The 24,372-nt window shown below is 39.7% G+C and overlaps 4 protein-coding genes across 4 annotated transcripts; 3 read left to right on the top strand and 1 right to left on the bottom strand.

Moving 5' to 3' along the window:
• The first annotated feature begins 7,475 nt into the window (after window positions 1-7,475).
• On the top strand, window positions 7,476-8,285 carry LOC124645073 (chymotrypsin-2-like). Its single transcript, XM_047184813.1, has one exon. The coding sequence runs from the start codon at window positions 7,476-7,478 to the stop codon at window positions 8,283-8,285; it is 810 nt and encodes a 269-aa protein (XP_047040769.1).
• Window positions 8,286-13,484: 5,199 nt separating this feature from the next.
• LOC124645385 (cytochrome b-c1 complex subunit 1, mitochondrial-like) lies at window positions 13,485-14,912 on the bottom strand. Its single transcript, XM_047185187.1, has one exon. The coding sequence runs from the start codon at window positions 14,910-14,912 to the stop codon at window positions 13,521-13,523; it is 1,392 nt and encodes a 463-aa protein (XP_047041143.1). The 3' UTR covers window positions 13,485-13,520.
• Window positions 14,913-15,877: 965 nt separating this feature from the next.
• LOC124645384 (serine protease ami-like) lies at window positions 15,878-16,762 on the top strand. The gene has a single exon (XM_047185186.1). It carries the CDS (start codon window positions 15,878-15,880, stop codon window positions 16,760-16,762), a length of 885 nt encoding a protein of 294 aa, XP_047041142.1.
• A 5,944-nt stretch (window positions 16,763-22,706) lies between these two features.
• On the top strand, window positions 22,707-24,155 carry LOC124645258 (cytochrome b-c1 complex subunit 1, mitochondrial-like). The gene has a single exon (XM_047185050.1). The coding sequence runs from the start codon at window positions 22,758-22,760 to the stop codon at window positions 24,153-24,155; it is 1,398 nt and encodes a 465-aa protein (XP_047041006.1). The 5' UTR covers window positions 22,707-22,757.
• Window positions 24,156-24,372: the final 217 nt, after the last annotated feature.

The following is a 24,372-nucleotide window of genomic DNA, read 5'->3' as shown; positions in this document are numbered from 1 at the left end:
GGGGCTGCGGGATTGTTCGGAAGAATTACCGCGGCCCTGGTACATAAAAGGCCTACGAAGGGACACGACGGGTTTAGTCAGTACGAGTCTGACACCCCAACACCGCTGCTAACTCACACAACTTCATTACAATACATATATACACGGCCTAGTGGTTAAAGCACCATCCTTTCAGGAGAGAGTGTAGGTTCAATTCCAGTTCAGGCAAGTAAGAATTTAACTTTTCTATCATTATCTGAAGTATTTTCTAAGTATTTCTTGGACATCAGTAACTAAGGAATGAAAACATCTTGAGGTAACCTAAACTGAAAATTCTGATATCGCCAGTCCACATAAGCCTGGGCATGCATAGTGATTAAATAATACTAACACAGCATGGGATTAATGCTATGCTCTATGTAAGCATAAAAAGTCCTGCACTGCAGTTAAAAATATCATGTGAACACAGCTTAGCACTACGCGGATTTTTTAAATAAACGCGAGTATCAACAAAAACAAAGTAACCGATGTAGCTCTAACATATAGAATAAACTTCACGGAAAGGCGCCAAATAAATACAGTTCGCAGTTTTCCAACAAAATCCTGGCATTTTGTGCGTTGCCAGCAACTAACAAATATTTGCACGTCCAAACGTTTTAACTTCTGTACTAATATTTGTGGAATTTCACGTTTATATCGTTTAGCCATGTAATCTGAAAGTAAAAGTGTTAATAGTTATTTGTTATACAAGAGTGCAAAGTTGCTTTTTAACCGCGGGCTCAATTTTGATGACCGAGCAAGCGAAGGATTCTAAAATTGAAACACGAGCGCAGGGAGTGTTTCAATAATTAGAATCCTGAGCGATAGCGAGGGAATCAAAAGAGCACAAGGTGAAAAATCTTTGCACTCGAGTGCACCACGTAACTTTTCATCCCACCTCATCGAGGAAATTACTAAATGCAAAAAACAAAATGGATACTCATATGTGCGCCATATAAGTATCAAATTAAAAGAAGTATCTAGTAAAGTTCATTTATTGGGAAACTCAGTTTAAAAATCAAACGAGGTTAATGGCCTTACTACAAAAACTTTAACCACTGTTTTACACTTGTCTAAAAAAAATGTGGCTCCAAAATGAACCATATGTCAACGTCATAATTTGACATTTTTTTAGACAAGTCTTAAACTGACGTTAAAAAGTTTTTGTGGTAAGACGGTAAATATCTATGTAAAAACAATAATAATAATTACTTAATTAATCGAATAATTAATTTAAGCAGTATTTTATTTGTTTAATATGTATTTGTTTGAAAAGTCTTATCAAGATTGTCACACATGGAGTATTGCACACGATGTTCTAAATTCAAATCACTTTGCCGCTCTAGAGGATAAAAACGGCTTTTGCGCTCAGATATCAAAGGGTAAAACTATTCTTTCCGGGATGGTGGGATAAAAATTATTTGCTACCTTCGCTGCCTTTCGCTATTAAGCATTCGTACAGAATGAGATAATAGTGTATCTAATCAGCCGAATCTATCGCACATAATACAGTCTTCACCTTTTCGATAATCCTTTTTCCACTCCAGAATGATTATCAGTTATTAAATACTGGCTTCAGCACTGTTACTTAAATGTTTTCTTTCGAAAACATAGGTTTCCCCCCATTGTCTCCATGAATCCATTTCCTTTTCTTTCTCGGCCTGAACGGTAAATCAAATGACGATGAATAAAATGACAAGCGAAGCTCGACGGTTGTTCAAACAGTCTTAATATTGACAACCAATTTCTAAAACTGTTCCCAACATTCTCCATTAAAATGTGACGGAAATTCTGTAGCGTAAGAAAAACATTTTCCCAAATATCTTCTAAAAATCGAAACCTGAAACCACTCTACGTTTACACAGCAAAACAAACTCGCAGGATTTGGGTATTTAAAAAAAAAAGTTTTTTTTGTTTTAAATAGATACTTTTAATAATACACACGAAATGCCAGAATAAAAATAACTTGCCTCCCAAAAGTGGCCTTGTGATACTTATCAAGGAAAAAGCGTTAAAAAAGTGTCAAAAGTCCTGAGCATCCATTATTCAAACTTACCGCGGGACTTTTTTAATTTCCTTAAAACAGTAGGAAAAAACGTTTTTACCTCGATTTAATAGTCTGTGAGTCAACAGCCCCGTGGTGGAGCGAGCGCAAATACTAGAAACGGCAGCTGTTTGGTTAAGGCTACTAGTGTTGCTAGACACAGTCGCTTCTACAAACTTCGTTGGTAATTACCTACTTCATACATAAGAACCACTATAGTACCTACTATTGCAATTTTAGAGTTATATTTTAAGACCCCGAGGGCCTGTGCTCGGTCTATCAGCAACTTATTACGAATATTAGAAAACTGAAGAGATTCTTTGTTTGCTTGAACATAATAATCTCAGAAACTGCGGGTCCGAGAAATTCGTCCACATTTGGAAAGCTACACTCGTTCCGAGTAGCATTATAACGCAGGGTGTATTTTATCTCGGTAGAGGCAGCAGTTCTCACAGGACGCGAGTGAAACCACGGGAAAGCGGTTAGTATTAGCATAGATAAAATAATGTACTACCATAGCTATGTGAACACGACGTCATCTAATAATCGAGGAAGGTTTATAAACTTATTATTGCATGCTTTTATCTCGGTACACGAAGTCGTTCCCACGGGACGTAAGTACATCCGCTGATGGAAGCTAGTGTTTGCCATAAATGTACTGTGACTTTATTTTCATGTACCTATACCGTTTGTCTATCAAGTGCTACATTACATGCAAACAAATGAAACAATTTAAAGGAAACGTCGATGTTTCAATAGTCACGCCATAGAGCATTCAGACCACTAATTAGTCTAGACTAGTTCTGAAACAGTTCTACAGTTGGTATTAGAGAAAGTATTTTAAAGTTTGAAACTACTTAAGTTACGTAGCGTTCAATGATAATTGCGATACCATTGAGAATGGTTTATTAAATCTACTTACAATATTGTAAATATCCTGTATTTATTGTAAATATGATAAATAAATGAAAAAAAAGGTAAAAAAAAAATCACCATAATAGGTCTACAAAAATTATAATAAAGTAATTCCTTTTCTTTCTCAAGTTCAATAGGATACTAGATGAAAAAGAAGATGAACATAGAAAATCATTCAGCTTTCATGTCATCACCAAATCGATTCAAATGTTTGGGACACAGATGTTCTAACGCCTGAGAGAAAAACAAAAGCTACTATTTATCCAGCTGCACGAAGTAGTTCCCTCGGGAGGCAAGTGAAACCGAGGGAACAGCTCAATTTAACCAAGCTACTGTGTCATTGGCACTCGTATCTGCCACACAATATTACTACCGTCCGCATTACGCACGTCTTCAACCCCCTCTCTAGGCAAAGGGTAAAAGAGGGATATTTTGTAACTAATTTTTGCCTCGTTATTGTTATTTGAACTGAACTTTCTGGTGAACCTTAAACTACACTTACCTCGCGAAGCTGCTTGTATAGTGAGTAGCAGGCTATTTAAGTAAACATTTAATAAGCTCGATATCGTTAGGCATCTAGTACAAACATGTATAACTTAACATATTGTTCACAGGAAAAACAAAACAGTTAGAAACTGCTTTACTGTTAAGTCTAAATATATAAAACTCAAAGGTGACTGACTGACTGACTGACTGACATAGTGATCTATCAACGCACAGCTGAAACCACTGGACGGATCGGGCTGAAATTTGGCATGCAGGTAGATGTTGTGACGTAGGCATCCGCTAAGAAAGGATTTTGATCAATTCTACCCCCAAGGGGATAAAATAGGGGATGAAAGTTTGTATGAAACTTTGTCAATTTTAAACCGATCGGACTGAGACTTTGCATGCATAAAGCTACTATGGCGTAAGCAACCATTAAGAAAGGATTTTGATAAATTCCATCCCTAAGGGGATAAAATAGGGAATGAAAGTTTGTATACATCTTCTTAGATTTTATGAAGAAGTCCTGATGACGAATCAGAATTTTATGATGATGTTCGCTTAAATACGATTTTGATTAATTCAACCCCCATTCAACCCCCACGGGTGATAAAATAAGGGATGATGAAGGATGTAAAATGTATTAGTTTGAACCTATCAGTACGTAATGGAACGAACAAAATAATGTTTAGTTCTAAATGTTGAGAAGTTCTGCCTACTGCTATTAGATGGCGCTGTGCATTTTGTAATTTAATCACAGCCGAGACTCCCATTTGCAACATCTCCAAACAAAGTAATTTTGCTGAAGTTTTAAAGAGTACAAAAATAATCGTGTGGGACGAAATAACGATGGCTCATAAAGGTGGTATTGAAGCCTTAAACAGATCACTAAGGGATATAAGGGATAACACAAAATTAATGGGTGGCGTAACAGTTTTGCTGGCCGGAGACTTTCGGCAGTCTCTACCAGTGGTGCCAAAAGTAACCAGAGCTGACGAAGTAAAGTCGTGCATTAAGAAATCTAATTTGTGGCCCCAGGTTAATATTCTTAAGCTCTCTAAAAATCTAAGAGCACATTTGGGCGGGGATGAGTCTGCTGGTAGATTTTCAGATCTCCTTCTTAAAATCGGTAATGGTGATTTTCCATCGTCTGATGGCATGTTAACTATCCCGGAAGAATTGTGCACAGTTGTTACTACGGTTCAAGAATTGCTGTCTAAAGTTTATCCAGACATTATTCATATACATACATGACAAGCCTATTGAATGGTTATGTGAGCGTGCCATACTTACTCCAAAGAACGATCAAGCAGCAGCTATCAACGATATCCTGCTCATGTCGTTTGAGGGCGAAGAAAAGGTCTATACTTCGATTGATACTGTAGTTAATACGGATGACGCTACTAATTACCCTGTAGAATTTTTAAATTCATTGAAACCGCCAGGTTTGCCTTATCATAAGCTTATTCTGCGCGTGGGTACTCCAATTATGTTGTTGCGAAATTTAAAACCACCAAAACTTTGTAACGGTACGAGACTGCAAGTGAAAGCGTTACATCGCAATATAGTGGAAGCCGCTATATTAACTGGGTGTGCAACAGGGGAAACTGTATTTATACCACGAATCCCATTAATACCTAACGATATCCCGTTCGAATTTAAACGATTACAGTTTCCCCTAAAAGTCTGCTTTGCCATGACAATAAATAAGTCTCAGGGGAAAACTCTCAAATTTGCGGGTATTGACTTGAGAGAACATTGCTTCTCTCATGGACAGTTTTATGTTGCTTGCTCACGAGTAAGTTCACCCAATAACTTAATAGTTTTAGCGCCTAATGACAGATTAGTAAAGAATATTGTGTACAAAGAAGTTGTGTAGGCCCTAATTTTTTACACACGCTAAACAAAAGTAAAGCCGCAAAAACCATACCTAATTAATAATAATACTTCTTAACGCGAGCGAAGCCGCGGGCAAAAGCTAGTTACCTATAATTTTACTCGTCATCGCATGCGTTAAGAAAGTCAGGAAATCAATGTAATATATTTAGTTAGTTATCAATTACTGAACAAAACATTATAGTAAAAGCTTGTCTCTGTATTTAACACCACATTTATTCAAACACGTTACTATAGACAACTGCGCAACTGCGCTATCTAACCTCCTCAAACCAGTTGCCCGGGCAACTCAATGCCCCTAGGTAAGACTGGTTGTCAGAACTTCTGGCATCTCACTACCTGTAACGACCGCAAGAGATGTTCAAACAACACTCGCATATTACAGCGAAGCACTTTATTCTATTTTTATTTCCGCCCTTCGTAACCAATTCAGTACTTTTAACTATTATTATCCACAGCCAACATTATTAACAGTAATTTAAAACAAAAATATGGAATTATTATTCAGTTTCTCACCAACGGCCTCATTCCTGAATTGCCACCTCAAATCGTAATAGCACACCCTGTGTTTAGATACAGGGGGTTCCAAATACCGGCAGGGCAACGGCCACGCAAATTGTTATGAGCCTCATTAATTAGGACTGGGATATCAGGAAATTTGGAACACAGTCAAGAACAACACTAACGCAAGACAATCATTCCATGCGTATTCATGCAACGCTATTGTCGTGTGTTCAGGGGAATGTATAGCATTTAAGCCAACGCCATTATGAGGACAAAGTGAAATGGGGTGGACGTCATTTCTTGAATAAATACTATTCACTTCTAAATGTTTTCGACTTTAAGTCACGGCGGCTGTTCTTTTGTCAGGAAACCAACTAGCTGCGCAGGACATATTATAGTGCACAAGCATTTGCGCAGACACAGGTGCACTTCAATACAACACGACCAGAGAGATTAGACCAACATGTACGTGCTATCCGATGCACGGGTGTATCAATCGCCAACTTCCAGGCTTCGGGTTGCCTTGTGACAATTTCTAGAACCCACAAAGCGATTTCGGTCCGACCGGGGAATCGAACCTGGGACCTCGTGCACAGTAGTCGCACTATGCGACAACTAGAACTTATTATCCTCTTACATCACACTAGCTTCTGCCAACGGTTTCTTCCATATTATCCCGTAGGAACCTCTGTACGGATCCGGATATAAAAGTAACCTATAGCCTTTCTCTATAAAAGGGCTATGTAACTGAAATAATTTTTCAAATCGGTCCAGTAGTTCCTGAGATCAGCGCGTTCAAACAAACAAACTCTTCAGCTTTATAATATTACTATAGATAAAATCATTCACGCGCGCTAAGTTCACACGGTCTCTCTAAGCCGGATGGGATATACAATGTACAGTTTCATCACAATATATTGCCGGATCTTCGTGGTGAATGCACGTGTGAAGTAAACTATATTGCGATTAGACCGTGTACTGCAGAAATCAGATCCGCTTTCAATTGATCTGTAAGAAGAAAAAAAGATTTGTTTTATTAAGTAAATCTGAATCTTGAAATCTCTATTTTGAGCGAGTGTTAATGGAATGAGTATCTCTTTAAAAGTGAATTGATGTATTTGCGGTCAACTGTGATTTTTCGAAGAAGAAGGCAACGTGAGTATATTGGTTTCTTTAAATAATTATACTGTATAAATAATCAAAATACACAAGCGTTGCGTTTTTTACTTATGTTAGCTGCACAACTACACGTTATTATGACTATTAACAGCCGCTAATGACTACTTTTCGCTGTCGATTCGAGAGATAGGAAAGAAGAAGCGCGTGAAGTTTATCTTGAATTCTGTAGTGAGTCAATTTACTGATGTAGGTCTGTGTTAATCGAATGTTAATGAAAGTTTTCTGCGAGTGCTCTACTGAACATTGTTACAAAAAGATTATAAACATGGCCACAGGAAACCGCTAGTCGTAATAAATATGTACATATATTGCACAAACCATAAAATATTACAATCACTTGTTGTTACAATTCGTAAGCCGGCACTTAAATAAAATAAACAATTCAATTGCTTTTTCACGACATTTAAACATTAGTCGCTCTAACGCTACGGAAATGTTAAAACTGCCCGTACTATTACTTCTGTTATGTTACAAAAGTGAATCAGGTAAAACCACCAAGAAAGCACCATGGCCTCGTCAAGTGACACCGAAACTCAGAATCCATCATGCTCAAGATGCTGAAACTGCTGCATACCCGTTCATTGCCATGCTAATTACAATTCCAGAACCAAAAACTTCGTTTTTAAGACAGTGTACTTCCTCCATCATAACGAAAAACTATGCACTTACTGCAGCACATTGTTTAACCATAAGATCAGCCCCGCCATTGTACGTTTGGCATGGAAGTCATGCTGTATCACCCCTGGAGACCGGATCATACACTGCAGTTACTGAATACTTTCCACACCCCACTTCTCGTGGGCCACTCGCCGAGGGACCGTCTTTCCGCACGTTCCTCAATGACGTAGGTCTTGTGCGCTTTAATGACGTCACCCTCCCAAGATACGGAATATTATCTGCAGTGGATTACTTGACTATGATCGGTCTACCTGTGAAGTACGTGGGTGGCGGGAGGACCAGCAAACCAGATGACGATCAAAAACGGGCGTTGCAAGTTGGCGAGGGTGCAATTTTATCCTGTCCTTCGGAATTCAAGAAGACGTCCAGCATCATAATATGTGTTGTTCCGAAATGTGTGTCGTCTCTGAGTCCCGTGGCTCAAGGGGACTCGGGTGGGCCTTTGCTAGAAAATGGTAAAATTATCGGTGTGGTTGCTACTAGTATTTCTCATAACTCGTCTAATGTTTGTACTCCGGTCAGCCCTTACCTCGACTGGATCTATAGTATTCTAAATTCGATTTGATATGATTTGTGCATGTTCTGTTTTGTGAACGATTTTATACATAAATAGTTATATAGTGTAATTTTATTATATAGTAACTTTAATTATAACTACTTTATTGAGGCAGATTTTTGATTTGTATTTAGGTACTTCTGTGTGTCACATTATTCACATCACATTAAATCCTATCACATATATTTTATGATATTCTATGGCGAATTGTAAAAAAATAACCTAATCCATTGAGGGGTTTAGCCACAGGAGTCACTTTTCGTTTTCATAATTTAGAACATCATGTGTAAAGCAGAGATAAAGTTATGAGTATCGAATGTTTTGACCAGCTGTCAGTTTTCAAGGGTGAATTTCAGTTGTTTGTAATAACTGACTCGTATATGATGTTCTAATTCTCGTTCATTATTATTATATTTATTTTAAAATCATTTTTTTTTATTTTGACATATTTTATTTTTTTTATTTGTGCTAATCGACATATATTAACGTATTTAATTTGATTAGGTACGACTCACTCTGTATATTTTTATCCCTAAATATATCGTTAGTGTTATTTTTTTAATCGTAGTTTTATTCATCATGATTTGCTTATTCTTTCACATTGAATACCAACCTCCCTAACATCCCGTTCACACTGACAAACGATTTTCGTTTTTTTTTTCCTTAGTTAGTAAACCGATCGATTGATTTCATACACAGTCAAATTCATATCAGTGGTAATAGTTTTATAGGAAAATCGTACTTATTACTTTTGGGCTAAGGTGCAGTTTACTGTACACGTACGCCCTTTCGAACGATCGTAGCTGTTTGTAAGTAGTACATATTTTATCTGAATTATTCTACATATTATTCTCATTCTTAAGTGTGCTTAGACAATGTCTTGTTTAAATAATTCGCAATATTGTCATTTTTTGTGTGCACTGATTACAAAATAAGTATTCGCTACAGGAGGCTAGCCCCACACTAAAATCCGATTTTACCCTAAGTTTTAAGATTGCGGCAGTCACAAACTGTCAAATTGTTGACAAAGACCAGGCAAACAGAACCCGCAGGGAGGTTCGTCATAAATTGAAACGGAATCGTTATCATATCGCCTTTGATTCCATTGTTGAGGGAGTAACAATGGCGACGTGACGAATATTGATGGCGACATCTTACGGTGAGCAGGGAACATCAATGTAGCTAGGTATAAGTATACTAGCAAACATTTGTCATAACGTTGCAGACCATTGTGAAAGTGTCATGCTAATGGTATTTCGAAGTAAATGATCTTTTAAATAGAAGCTTTTATTTAAAAAGTATATCAAACAGGAGCTTTCAACATTAAAATATTGGTGCGGGTCAGACATTGTTATTCACGCCACAAGTTACTGGACTACTTCGCAACAATGATAATGATCCCGTTACTCAAGCCACAGTACCTCAAAGCTTGCAATTATTAATATTGTTTCCACCCTCTCGACCACTAGGGAAAGTTAGCGAAAGATCCACAAGTACTCGAACAATTCTGTAGTTTGCCTTATTATAAGCTCGGCAGCCGGTGAGGCAGTAGCCCGGCGAGCCAGCCGGATGAAAATCCTTGCATATTCTAACTTCTGAGCGGGTCTACAGATATTGCCTTTCGCTATCGTTGAATTAAACAAACTATTCCTTCACTATAATATTGACAAGACGGGAGTTTCACTAGTTTATTGGAGATCAAATTGTTTTAATAAATCCATTGTAAATGTTTCACGAGTTGATTGTACTTGCTTGAATTGTATATATTTTTTTCCGAGTGGTTAAAATCAGGTAGCTAAATAACTTAGACTCTCTTGAGTGTTTTCGGGAATGCGGTGGCGCATAAATAAATAAACTTCCATATAGTTTGTAGTAAAATGTCCATTATCCTGAGACCAAACCTTTCCGTAAAGTTACTCACTACACCTTCGTCCCCAATTTGTCAGATTTGCGCAGTGCTCAATAATTCAACGCGTCTCCTCCGGCCTTACCAAAACGAACGATAAAAACTTTACGACCGATAAAAATCTAATCCAATTTCTTTGAAAACCAGTCAATATGGAATCACTGGGTTTAGCGATAACTCTGGTTGCTTTGGTTTCTGGGGACATAACTAAGCAAAGGAACGAGTTCAATTACGTGGTTAGCATTCAAAGAGAAGGTGGCTTCAGGAGTTTCCTTTGTGCTGGTTCCTTGATCGCCAGCAGGTGGGTCCTGACTACTGCGCACTGTCTTGCAGAGATGGCTGTAAGAATACGGTACAGTAACACGAGTAACATACTGGACTATAACTACAGCGCCATACTCCAGCGAATCCGCCACAAGAACACTCGAAGCTGCTACTCGAGCTTGGACGACAGGAGCTCACTCAGCCCAAGAGCGAACAACATAGGCCTTGCACTGGTCGAAGCTGTGTCCTCGCCTAACTACGCTCGGTTGTCAGCCATCGATTACCTCGCACTATTGGGTCACGAAGTCAAATTCATGCAATTCAACTTTAACACTACGCTTAGAGCAAAAGTTAAGTTAGTCAGTCGTCGAATGGGCAAAATAGAGCGCCAACGGGGAAAAGGTGTTGGCTTTGGGGCGATAAAACGTCCTTGGGTCGACAAAAAGTCCCAAGATCGTGAGGTGAATGACTCGCTTCCTACAGGTACAGGGTACAAAGTGGGCTCTGGTGTTGTGATGATGTGCCAGGACAAAGAATTCCCTGGTCCATCGGTGTGTGTGGTACAGAAGTGCATTGGAAGTCAGGAGCCAGTTGTGTCGGATTATGGCGGTCCACTGACGCATGATGGCAGCATTGTTGGCGTCTCCACAGAAGTGGAGGACTCTTACTCAATGTATACTCCTGTGAGTCCGTACTTGGAGTGGATTAATACGGTAATTGCAGAGAACGGATAACTACAAACATTGGTTCTCATCCTGTATGGTCTTATACTACAAAAAAGTTAGACAGATGTTAGTCACGAAAATTCTCCATGCAAAATTTTCTAAAACAGATTGGAGATCTGTTTAACTTTTTCGTAATAAGACCGTTCATAAGCTTGTTTTCATAAGTTCTTAATTATTCATAAGTTCTTAATTATTCATTGTGTTATTTACTCCTTTAATTGTTATTATTTAGTTTTTAAGTTTTTTACAATAATGTAAGAACATTAAGACTTCATAACTATTTGTTTCGCTGTCTTTTGTATGTTTATCACCAAGATGTTCATTAACCACAATCAGAAGCCAGTTAAGTAAGGATTGATAGCAGCCACTCTATAAACACGATCAACAATTGAATAAGGAAGGTCTGTTCCTTAATAATGACATTGGCGTTTATTATCGTTGCAAGATGGCGCTCAGTTATAGCTTCCCTCATAAACGCTCCCCGGGAAGTGCCTACAGAGCACTGTATTGTATCAAATGACCTTTACTTGAAGATTTAAAACCAATTGAAGACATCTGTTGACTGTTTGAACGTACCGTTTGTGTGTCTGAAATTTTCTGCAGAGACGAGAACCGTAGAGAGAAATGAGGAAGATATTCGTCAAAATGTTTATTCGCCACTTTTTCCTGAAAATAATTACTGGTACAGCCCCAAAGAAGGATGTCAGTAACTCTGTCTGTCTGCTTTTCTTGGTCGCCAAAACAACTGAACAGATACTGACGTAGTTTAGAGCCTGAGAAATGAAATAAACTTTTATCCGGGTGCGGGAATTAGTTTCCTCGGGAGTCAAGTGAAACCGCGGGGATCAGCAAGTTTGTTATAGCATTATTTACGTTAACTAGTCATTAGGATGCAAACAGAAATCTTGTTGATTTGTTCGATTGTGGCATCGCAAGAACAGTCTATTAATTGGGGCTCCAAAATATGAAAACAAATGCTCGTTGTTATTTCAATAGTGCACCACTCAAAGAACGACTACGACTATTTTTGCTTTTGTGTACTTTTTTTTTATTTTGTGCTCGAAAATATTAGAGGATTACACTCAATTGCATTACCATGCAACCCAGTGAGGTATTATTTTTTATTTCATTAGGTTAGCAAACAATTATTTACACCTTTACATAAGAAAATAACATTAAAAAAGAAAATTGCTAAGTTTAGAAAAATATTTTGGTATCATTATCATATTCAACTCATAAGTATAAAATAATAACAAATGAATAATTAATTTCAGTCATCCTCAAAAAATTGGTCCTTTTTTTAAAAAAAAAACTTGAACCAAACCACTAAAACCGAATGAACTTAACCCACTATGTAGACTTAATCTTAATATATACCCTTCGATAGCCTCCAAAGCCGATGTGGCACCGTCCAATTTTATGTGTTTGTACGTCCGCTGTAATCTCAGAAATGGCGGAAGTTTGTACCTGGGTAAACAAATAGGAAGGGGGGGGAGGGCAATCATCCCCTATTAGGGGGTAACCGGTGTGGCTAACTACCCCCCTGTACCTCCTACTGAGGGCTGCTGTCTTGTCACCCGGACAGCTAGTTGGAAGAGGGTTAACATAGCTTTGATTAAACGTTTGTGGTGTTCAGAATTAATTTAATTAAAAATAGCTGTGACAGTTTTATTGGTGTTGAAGAAGGCTTGTTTGTAATGTCAGTAGTGAAACACAATATTAACTTCTGAGTAATGTACAAATGTAATTGTTGTGTCAAAATAGAAATATGTAGGTATCTATCTAAAACATTTCAGTGGTGCTTCTGTAATTAAAAGCTGGTTCTCTGCACCTGCAAATGATAAACGTTAGACACGAAACGAACATTTTGTAAGCAGCATAGCAAACTGAATTGTGATTCTTTCCTTGAAATTTAATTTAAATTTATTCTAGCTTCTTTTCATATACTTCGAAAATACATCCAAATTGGTCATCATCATCATAAAGCTTTTAATAACCCAAGCAAATAATACGCTGGTCTAAAGCGATAGACGTTTATTGGTCACAAGTTCGATTCCCGGCTACAGCTATCGGCTACCGCCACTGTTCGAACAGTTTCTGAGCGTAATTCTCGGCTTTACGGAGCCGCACTCTGAAATATAGCACGTATAAGTTCAGATAATATTATTATGCTGATATTCGGACTAACTCTGGCTTGGAAGTTTCTCTGCTAGCTGATTCATATTTTATTGTATTAAAGAGCTATACTTTACTTGTACGATGAACACACATAAATGAGTCTGGACTTGATTACTGAAATATACTTTTTATTAAAAAGCACGAGATGAAAGGATACATTTTATTTCAAAACTATACTCTAAACCACCACTGTCCACTCCTAATTCTGTTATATTCAGGCAACGTCTCCGAGGGTCCGACCGCGGCCACCACCGGGCACTTGTCGTAAAACACTTCCATCGCCAAATCCTTAAGGTTCTGTACCCTGAACATACATAAACTGTCGTCTATATCGTGCAGCAACTTCCTCCTATTGGTGTACATCAACTGTTTGCCGATGTCGTGTGAAGACTTCACCACGCTGTCCAGTTTGCGCGCCAACTTCAAGCGAACGTGGTTTATTCCTCTGTCGAGATCCCCCTGGTGCGCCATTGTACACAAATGCATAAACTGCTCCTGAATGGAGGCCAGCGCCTCATCTACCAGCCACTTGTCGCTGACGAAGTACACGCCGAACAGCCCCACGTCGCGGTACGCTGTGTAGAACGCGTGGTACCGCTCACACGTCTTGTACATGGCGGCCGCGCGCGCCACCAGGGGAGCGTTGTTCACTCCACCTCCTTGACTCCGATCCCAAGAACCGATTATGTACTTCATAAGCAGCATGAAGTAGTATTTAGAGCTGCTATACCCCGGCGCTTCAAACGCTATAGCTACATGACAAAAAGGCATAGAATCATCGCGGTATATTACTTGAGAGCCAGTGTACCGGTTGATACTGTTCTCCGGTTCGATGCACGGCTGCGGCGGTATGCCGCCAAACCGCGGTTCAGCAAACGACATGACTGCGTCGTGGCTGACGTCGCCTGACGTCGACAACACTAACTTGTATGGCTGGTACTGTTCGCACATGAAGCTGCTGACCATGTCGGCGTCAAACCGCTCCAGGTTCTCAGAAGTGCCGATGACGCGCTGCCCTAGTGGGGTGCCTTGGAAAGCTGTCGCGTGCAGGTAATCGAACACCACCTGTTTAGGATCAGCGTCTGCGTCCTCCAGCTCCATGTCAATGTTGCAGCGCTCCTGGTTCATTTCATAGTCCTTGAGATCGAGTTCGGTGACGACTTTGTGCAGTTTGTCGATCGCACGGGTCGCAATTACAGAGGGTATAATCACGGAGAATACTTGTAATTCTCTGGTAGTGCGAACTGTCATCTTGGCACCCATGGAGATGAGTGCATCCTCTAGCGCGGCTTTGTCCTCGGATTGGAAGCCCTTGAAGGCCATGTGTTCGATGAAGTGCGTGAGGCCGTTGGTGCAGGGGGTTTCGTAGCGCGGGCCGGCCGCCACGGTGAGGCACACGCACGCCAGCGGGGCGTCGCGCCGCCGCTCCGTAGCGATGCGCACGCCGTTGGGCAGGATGGACACCTTGAGGCTCGGGTCCACCGGCGCCTCCGGGCACCACGAGTACCGCCGCCTCCAGCGCCTGCTCACATCCCGCGAATATTTTGTTACTGTTTTCAACATTGTTGTAATCTTGGTATGTATAATGTCACGTGAAAATGATTGTCTGTCATCCTGCATGAAGGATTTTCTAAAAAGTATAGATACATATATTAAGTATTTCAATGAAGGTTGAATGACTAGGCGACATCACGAAACCGAAGATGTTTACAGATATGCCAAGGATATCTTATTATTCACACATAAAGCTGCACATCGCTCTGTATTATTTATAGTAATGGTCGAGTAAATCATCTGGAACCCGTTACAAATGCGAGCAGGAATTCATTGTAATGTGCGAGATAAACTAAGTAACGCGCTCCTATTGAATAGTTTTGCATATTAATGAGATAATAGGAGCTAATAGAGCGTGCGGCTGATAATGCCTCCAGTGTATGCTCTGCTCTACTCTAACGTTATGATCTAATAATGTATGCTCACCATTATTGTTCTAATGTTATTGACAAAAGCAACGGAATTAAGCCACTGTATACTCAGATATTTATATAATAGTTGTACACAATGTTTCCTTCGGTATAAACAGAAAGTTATGAGTTTTTTATGGTTTAAAAGTTTGACAACTTGTGTTCTTAGGTACCTACATTAAGATTTGAGATTGGCTGTATCGAGATTACAGTTTTGATGATGGTTTAGATACTTACATCCATGTCTGTTATTTGTTATATGCATCGTACAGCAGTAGGCTGGTGTTTATGAGCCCACATGAAATTCCTTTTCTCCATGGATTGAAAACGGCTTTATGCTCCTACAATGCTTCATTTTTATGAATGATATTTTTAACAATACCTTTTTTCACTTTTTTTTGCAATTATTTTGACTGGTTAAATCTTACGTGAACTACGTATTGGCATATAATACATAAAATATAAATAACTAAGTACATAAAATATTTATGAGTGCAATGCTCATGTAATGCAATTGCATATTGTAAGAAAATTGTTTCAAGTTGTTTCTGGTACAATACTGTAATGAATTCTGCCACGTTTGTGTTCACAGTGTTACAAGCTTGTCACTTGGTGGCTATCGATCAAAGACGCATCTACAAGGGAGTGGACGACTCCGAGGGGAAGTACCCTTACGTAGTAGCACTTATCAAGTACTATAGACGAGGTACCGGCACCCTCATCGCACCCAACTGGGTTCTAACCGCGGCACGCTGCCTCACCTCCGCCACACACATACAATTCGGCGACATGACGATACCCTTCGAAGTTACTGAATCCAAACGACTGGTCCTACAGACGGAGCAACCACCATCCACTAACATGCTGGGGCCGGACCTAGGACTCATATGTGTTAATACGGTGCCCATGAAGACGTACGCCATGGTCTCAGCAGTTGACTACAAGGTGATTGAAGGTCACGCCGTCGAGTTCGCTGGCTACGGGTTCACACAGAAAGAATGGTCCAAAGATATCGAAACGAATTTCAAAAAGGACCAGGTTAGGCCACTCCAGCTCGGCTCTGGCCTCGCGACTGCTTGTAAGACGAATGGTTACTTATTCGGGCCGTTTTTGTGCGCAGCTCCGAAGTGCTCCAACGCGGAACAAATGACACTGCCAGGCGACCCGGGCGGCCCGCTGTTCTACGACGGCAAGGTGGCAGCTGTCCACATTGGCAGCCAGACCATGACCTCCGTCCGCCACTACACGCCTCTCAGCCCCTACCTCAGCTGGATACAGAAGGTCATTACTACACCACATAAATTCCATGTAATACAGAGGACGAGGGACCTCAACGATACTTCAAGTCAGGACTTGAAGAATGTTTCTAATTACCTTTACGGTCTAAAAAGTAGAGTGAAAATGTATAGAGAGAAATTGATGTCAGTTTTGAGACGAGAGCTAGCATAGTGGCCGCATCACAGCGCTGCCGGAGATCCATAGTGTAGATTCAGAGCAGACGTCGTTCCAAGGCAAGGATTGTTCAAGTTTTTCTTGAGCACGATACTGTTAACGATTTTGCGGAAGAATCTTGGTACCTACGAAAAATATAGTAACCTCAACATTTGTGTGGATCTACCACACAAACGACGTTAGTAAAATACATTTGCAAGATAAAACGAGCTTTGCAGCAAGAAATTTGTTTTATTTTCTATTCCAGCATGTTAAAATGACAGATTCATCTCCTGACTAGCCTTTTCCTAAATATGTGGGGGTCGGCTTTCAGTCTAACCGGACGCAGCTGAGTAACAGTGTTTTACAAGGAGCGACTGCCTATCTGAACTCCTCAAACCCGAGCAACGCGATACTCCTAGTTAAGATCAAATTTTAGACTGAAAATAACAGGGCTCCAGACTATAATGTTTATGGATAGGTTTAATAAAAGCAGCCCTGGCGATCTCTTGTGTATAAAGTTAGGAAGTCACTAGTTTTATGTATTATGCATTCAGTCCGGAGTGATTCTCGTTGAAAACTCCTCAAACAAAGCCGGCGGCTTTGTGAGGACCAAGTCGATATGAATATTGTCGATACACTGATGTACATATAGCATAGATAGAACTTATTAAGAGGTCGATATACTTGACGTGGTATGAAAGTATGAAGAATACAGATCTACATGTTCAATCATTTTTGACTCGTTTTTTTATTTTTATATCTGGAGCCTTTTACAAAAAAAATGTAGGTAGCATAGGAAAACCTGAGTTTTTTGAGCATTTTTCCAGCGTTGCTTGAGGGCTTAAACTAAATGCAATTTGAGTCCGTCAAAGCACAAAACACGCTGTAGCGTTTGTACTTTTAAAGCATTATTAATACAACTTTGAAATATGTATGGCTTTAAGGAATAACACAAAAACAATTTGTTTTACGACATATTTCTTCGTTTTTACGATCACCCTTTTTTATGGCCTTCTCGACCGCTATTATCCAACTATGGATTTTTTTGTTTGACTTTATAAGACGGACAATGAGTGGATAAAATTCTGCCCTTACCTGTCTCAACCAATTACACATTCAGCCCAGACTAAAATCAAGCAGAGTGGAGCGGTGAAGTTCTTAAACAACCAATATAATTACGTTATTCAAACATCTCGTTATTCAATCATCTCAACAAAGGAGAAGGTACTCAGAGGAGTGGAGTGATTCTATTGGTTGGTTAAAAAATTACTGCTTTGATGGAGTCTGGACGTTAGGTACTGAAAAGGTAATTAAATATTGTTTATAATATTTTTTATTCTAAAAATAATAATAATTTTTGTTTCTTGAAGAATTACAGTTTGCAGTTCTCGAAAATCAAAACATCAAACAACCTATGTAAAAGTAAAAGGTGAATGTGCATCTTTTAATGGTCCCACCACCATTAAAAGATGCACATTCACCTTTCATCTCCCACTTCCCAGCTATAAGATCTTTTTTACTCAGAACTATTTCTGAATCCAACTATCAACATTAAAGTCCTATGTAGTACTTCTGAGTACATCATTAAACGTCCCACAAACGTTAGTAAGAGGCTTTCGTAGAGTACCCGAGACTTGACGCGTGGGCGAAGTGTTATACAGTCGATGCAACTACAGAAAATAGCAAAAACATTTCACGTAGAACTACCACGACATCTACACACCTATGTATGTATTCTAATATCTAATAATAAACACGAATATTTTTTTATCTGTTTGTTTGTACCCTAAATGGATCCGATGAAACTATTGAACGGATTTGAAAAGTTTGCCAAAAAGTTCTTTCACTGTTGGAAAGCTACACTCGCTTTCCAACAGTGAAAGAACTTTTCCCGAGTAACATTAACTATATTTTCCACGGGACGCGAGTGAAACCGCGGGAAAACAGGTAGTACCTACTGATACTTTGTATAAAAACAACTTTGTTGCCAAACAAATTATATTGCAGTGAAATATTGAGCGCACATAAAAGTTTAGATTTTTTACGTTTACTTGTCAGTGATTTATGCTTATTGTGTTACAATTGTTATGCTTTTGTACGAAAGGGATATTTGAACGTAGAGTTTTTTTTTTTGTACTAAATTCAGTGCAATATTTGTAGGCTAACATCATTTTATTTTTTAAACTCTGGGAAGGACTAAACACCACAAATGAACTTGAACGGCTACTTTCTTCGTTAAAGCCTCAATCTGCAGTGCGTCTGATTTTGTGTTGGCACTTATCTATAGGTAAACTATCTTGACATGATTTTTTCTAAAATCCAGTTTATTTACTTAATTACTTAAACAGTTTATTTATTATTTGTGTAAAAAGTCTTGACAAGATTGTTTACTTTTAAATACGTGCCTACTCAATAGGGCCTTTGTCCAGCAGAGGACGTCTTTCGGCGGACACGGCGATGTGCCTACCTAAAGTAGTATAGGTTCAATTTATTTACTAGATAAAAGTGCTTGCATGCACAGCGTATACTGAGCTGGGGCGCGATTCTACTAATTTTACTTAAGCGACATACGATTCACATCCGACTGAGATCCTATCACGACTCAATTACGATTGAAGCGCATGTGGTATTCCGCTATTTTTTTTTCTGTTAAATAAACGTTTTCATCCGTTTCTGTGATTCAATAATGAATCATATTGTCTGCAAATGATTTACGATTCCAATATGATTGTAGAGCAAACTACCGTATAGACCAAAATGGCAGACCAATCGCAAACCAATCGAATGTCGTTGGAATACGATTGGTCTTATATTAGTAGCAGGAGCCCGCTACGGTTAAAACTGCTATTGCGATTCAATTTCTATTCAATGTTGACATTACTAACTTAGCAGAATCGGGCCCCTGAGTCTCCTGCTACACATCATTTTTTTATTCTGTTTGTTGTCCTGGTAATGTAACGTGTGTTTGTGTAGCAAATAAATTGTTTACCTAAATGTTTTAAATGGATATAAATATTCTGGGCTACATTACCACATGTGAAACTTCCAGGTGACCTGATCGTGGGATGCTCGGAGTATGCACGTCAGCACTGCTTGTGTTATGCATGCCATTATTCAGCGCGCCACTGGTCCGGATTCCACTGACGGAGGTGCCTCGACGAAGGGCCCCGCCTCGACTCATCCACTTTCACACCAGTGAGACCTTCCAGGTTCCAGTTAGAACCACCCAACCGCCAACGACAGCCACGCCACGGTCTTTGTTCCGCGTCATTAAATACAACAGGATGTATGAAGATTTTAGAACCAGGTATCACCTTGTTTAGGGTTCCGTGCCCAAAGGGTAAAACGGGACCCTATTGTTTTCACTTCTCTGTCCGTCCGTCCGTCCGTCTGTCTGCTGTCTGCTGTATCTCATGAACCGTGATAGTTAGAGAGTTGAAATTTTCACAGATTATGTATTTATGTTGCCGCTATAACAACAAATACTCAAAACTAGAATACAATAAATATTTTGGGGGCTCCCATACGACAAACGTAATTTTATTCTCATTTTCTTAATAATGGTACGGAACCCTTCGTGTGCGATTCCAACTTGCACTTGGCCGTTTTTTTTACTAATGGGTTATCATCAAATGACCCCTAACGCTGTGGGTGCAGCGTGAGTGTTAGACTCACTGACAAAAACCCACCATGTTCTTTCTTAAGCCACTTTAACTAAAATAAAATAATGTTTATTGACAAAAAAGTAACTTTACATTACATACAACTCTTTCGAAAAACCCATCAGTACCGGCAGGCTTCAGCCCTGGTTGACCCCACTAGGGCCTTTTGTAATTAGTAATACTTATAAGATCTGCTCATTTTACCCAACTATACTGGCCTCGGCGTCTAGTAACCGGAACGTGCAAATAACGAAATCCCATGTTAGTTTAATAACTCCTCCGCTCCCAATGTAAATAGGTATCTAAAGCAGATAGTACAGCTAAGGTCATAATTTTTTTGCCAAAAAGTGTATAAAATGCCTTTTATTACCTAGATCTACTACTACTACTGCGTAACTACTCTACAGGGTGTGTCGTTCATAATCACATTAAATCCTACCGCATATAATTTATGATATTCTATGGCGAATTGTAAAAAAAATAACCTAATCCATTCAGTGGTTTAGCCACAGGAGTCATTTTTTCGTTTTCATAATTTTCATTTTTCCTTTTTCTTTGTGTTAATCAACATAATATATTAACCAATATATCTATTACTGCATTTCATTTAATGTGATTATGAACGACACACCCGATATATTAATTAAGTCTAGCTAAGTAAATACGACTTATATCTGTCACCGGAAAATAACAAGATCCGTAAGTTTATCAATTTACTAGGAAGTTTATAAACTTTCGTAAGATTCTAAACGGGAGATAAATTGTAATATTTTACGTCCACATTTTCGTAAATTTATCAATTTCCGACGTCATACGGTAAATTTATAAACTAACGAATTTCTCCTTCGTCCCGTGGGAACTACTACCCGCAACGGGGTAAAACTCTACACTCTGCCTATACTCTACGGTGGTTAATTACGTTACTCGCAGACAATGTAGCTTTGTAATGGTGAAAGAATTTTCGAAATCGGTCCAGTAATTTTTGAGTTTATCTATTACAAGCAAACAAGCAAAGTTCTCTCCTAAATAATATTGGTATAGAAGTATAGATTAGAATTCAAATGTTTTAATTTTGGATTCTGTGAGCTGTAAACATAATTAGTATGGGTGTTTCAGGAATGGGAGACACACTTTCTCGAATGGCCACGTGAGCAGACCGCGGCCGCCGGCAGCCCAAGTGCAATGTGACTGGTGTGACAGCGCCGTGACGAGGCGTCTTCCAAAGATATCCAACAAATAAATAAATAACTAACAATTTCATACGTTTAGCTATCGTGTTTTATTTTAAAGAAATGCCTATGTATGTTCTCATTAAACGACTCATAAAAAAATAAAAAAGCCCTTTATTTCTACTACTTAATCATAACATTTTCAAAAATAACACCGTTGTACCTACTCTTCCTATATATATTTTATAATTATATATTTTTTAATTTCTATAGGTGTTTCTAAAAACCCATATTTTCCACACTTTTACCTTCTAACATTTTTGAGGTATTCAAATATTCTTACACGTGTAAATGATTGACTTTTTGAATCAGTTTATTTAAATCAAAAATCGTTGTTTGGAAAGGTAGCTTTCTGAATTCTTTTAATATTGATAAATATAATATCAAAGAGTACATAAGCGTACATATTTTCTTGAATGTAGATGAATATTATATACATTGATTTTAATTCTGACTAACTGCTTTCGATAAATTTTCCCTAGCCTCAAGGCAACCGGTGCTCAGCACACACGAATATAGAATAACTTCTAATTTACCTTGAAAATGAAAGAACCAAACACAATATTATTATAAGTACCATTTGAGTCAAAGTCAATTTAGACCAATAAGACACTACCGCCAACATTTTACTGTAGGCGACGTGAATTAAGCCGTGTCAGTTGTCACGTAAAGCTAAATAATACGGCGTGAGTGGGTCGTGTGAAATCGCTCACTGAACGAGAAAACAAGTCAACTGGGCGCGCTCGGCACAAAGCAAATAGCTGTGCCTATAACTACATACAGTACGTATGTTGGACTCACTAGTTGCGTAGTTTGAGCCAGTTGATTCCTACCACTATCTAACTATATAGCTTTTTATTCGTCCTCTAACACGGATGCAGTCACAATCACAATCTCAGAAGGGTTTAATGATTCACTTAATAAAATTAGCGAAAATGACTCTTTATAGGGATAACAGTAGACACACATGCTGTAAGTAAATCCTGCTTTCTTAATCATATTCGACCTTCTGTCTATAAATGGATGCTATGATGCTATGGTCTCACTAAAGAAACGTCAATCCTTCAATCAAATCTCTAAACATAAGCACTGTCCTTGTGATATTTTTATAACATAACGATGAACGGAATAGGCCTGTTAACAAGAGTATGGAAACCCTTGAAATCGTTTACCAGACAGCATACGTATCCGGCACCATTTACACATTTCCTACAAAATCTCCCGGGCACCCTCTACTCGAAACTGGACAATGGGCTCACGGTGGTCACCGAGGAGCGAGAGTGTTATAACAGCTGCATCGGCCTCTTCATGGACGCGGGCTCCAGGTACGAGAGCGGCTTCGAGAATGGAATAGCACATTTCTTCGAACATATCGCTTTTAAAGGCACGACTTCCCGAACCAGACAAGACCTTGAGGCACAGATGGAGTGCCTCGGCGCTCGCTTCAAGTGCTTCACGTCGCGTGAGCTGGTCGTCTACTACGTGCAGTGTCTCTCCCAGGACACTGCCCTCGCCACTGAGATACTCGCCGACTGCATTTATAATAATTCTTTCAACCCAAACGAAATCGAGTATCAAAAGAGAACTGTTTATGCTGAGATGCTATCCCACGATAAGAATCCCAAACAGCTATTGTATGATTACCTTCACAGCTCAGCATTCCAGGGCACACCGCTGGCTCAAACTGTGATGGGACCTAGCTCAAACTTATACAACTTTACAGACGTTACCATCTGTCGGTACCTGTCCAAGTGCTTCGATCCGTGCAGGACGGTATTGGCCGCGGTGGGCGGGATCAAGCACGACCATATAGTCTCACTGGCTAACTCGTTCATGGGCAAGCTGGAGCCGCTCAAGTGCATCGATATGGACGCTTACAGGTACACGGGGTCCGACGTGCGTTACCGAGACGACTCCATGCCAACCGCGCACGTCCTGATAGCTGTCGAGGCTCCGTGTCTATGCGACGACGACAAAATAGTAATGGATATAGCTCGGTACATCATAGGAGGGTGGGACAGGTCGCAGCCGGGTGGGCGGTCGCACCCGGTGCGGGTAGCCCGCGAGGCCTCCTGCCACGAGATGTGCGACGCTTACAAAGCATTCAACATCACGTATAAAGACTGCGGCCTTTTCGGCGTGCACTTTGTCAGCAAGATAATGTCGCAAGAATACATGATGGCGTTGATACAGGACGAGTTCATGTACCTGAGTGTGTGCGTCACTGAGTCGGAGGTGGAGAGGGCGAAGTGTTTCCTGAAGGCTAAGATATTGTCGAGGACGGAGAGTTCCCTGGGCACGTGTATGGAGATCGGGCGGTGGACGCTGTACTACGGGTGCCGGCCGTCGCTGCTGCAGCAGATGAACGCGATCGACCGCGTGACGGTGTCGCAGGTGCGCGCGACGTGCAACAAGTACTTCTATAACCGCTGCCCCGTGGTGGTGGCCATCGGGCCCACCGAGGCACTCAGCGAGTACAACAGGATCCGCAGCTGCATGTGGTGGCTAAGAATTTAGATGTTATTTATACCTACCTGTTACTTTATAGTGTCTTGTTAACATTTTCTTATGACTTTTATTTGCTCTCAGCTACAGAGGCATAGTTAGCTAGAGTATTCTCTACTCACATTAATTTATGACAGGGCTGCAACTAGCCAATGTTTCAATATTATAAATGCCTGACATTGAGATCTAGGCAGTAAACGAAATATAAGGGCAGTAAATGAAACAATAT

The sequence above is a fragment of the Helicoverpa zea genome, chromosome 31 (assembly GCF_022581195.2).
Source record: "Helicoverpa zea isolate HzStark_Cry1AcR chromosome 31, ilHelZeax1.1, whole genome shotgun sequence".
In the NCBI taxonomy this organism is placed as follows: Eukaryota; Metazoa; Arthropoda; class Insecta; order Lepidoptera; family Noctuidae; genus Helicoverpa; species Helicoverpa zea.
The sequence above is the reverse complement of the archived record's forward strand: the minus strand, read 5'-3'. Positions and strand labels throughout refer to the sequence as shown.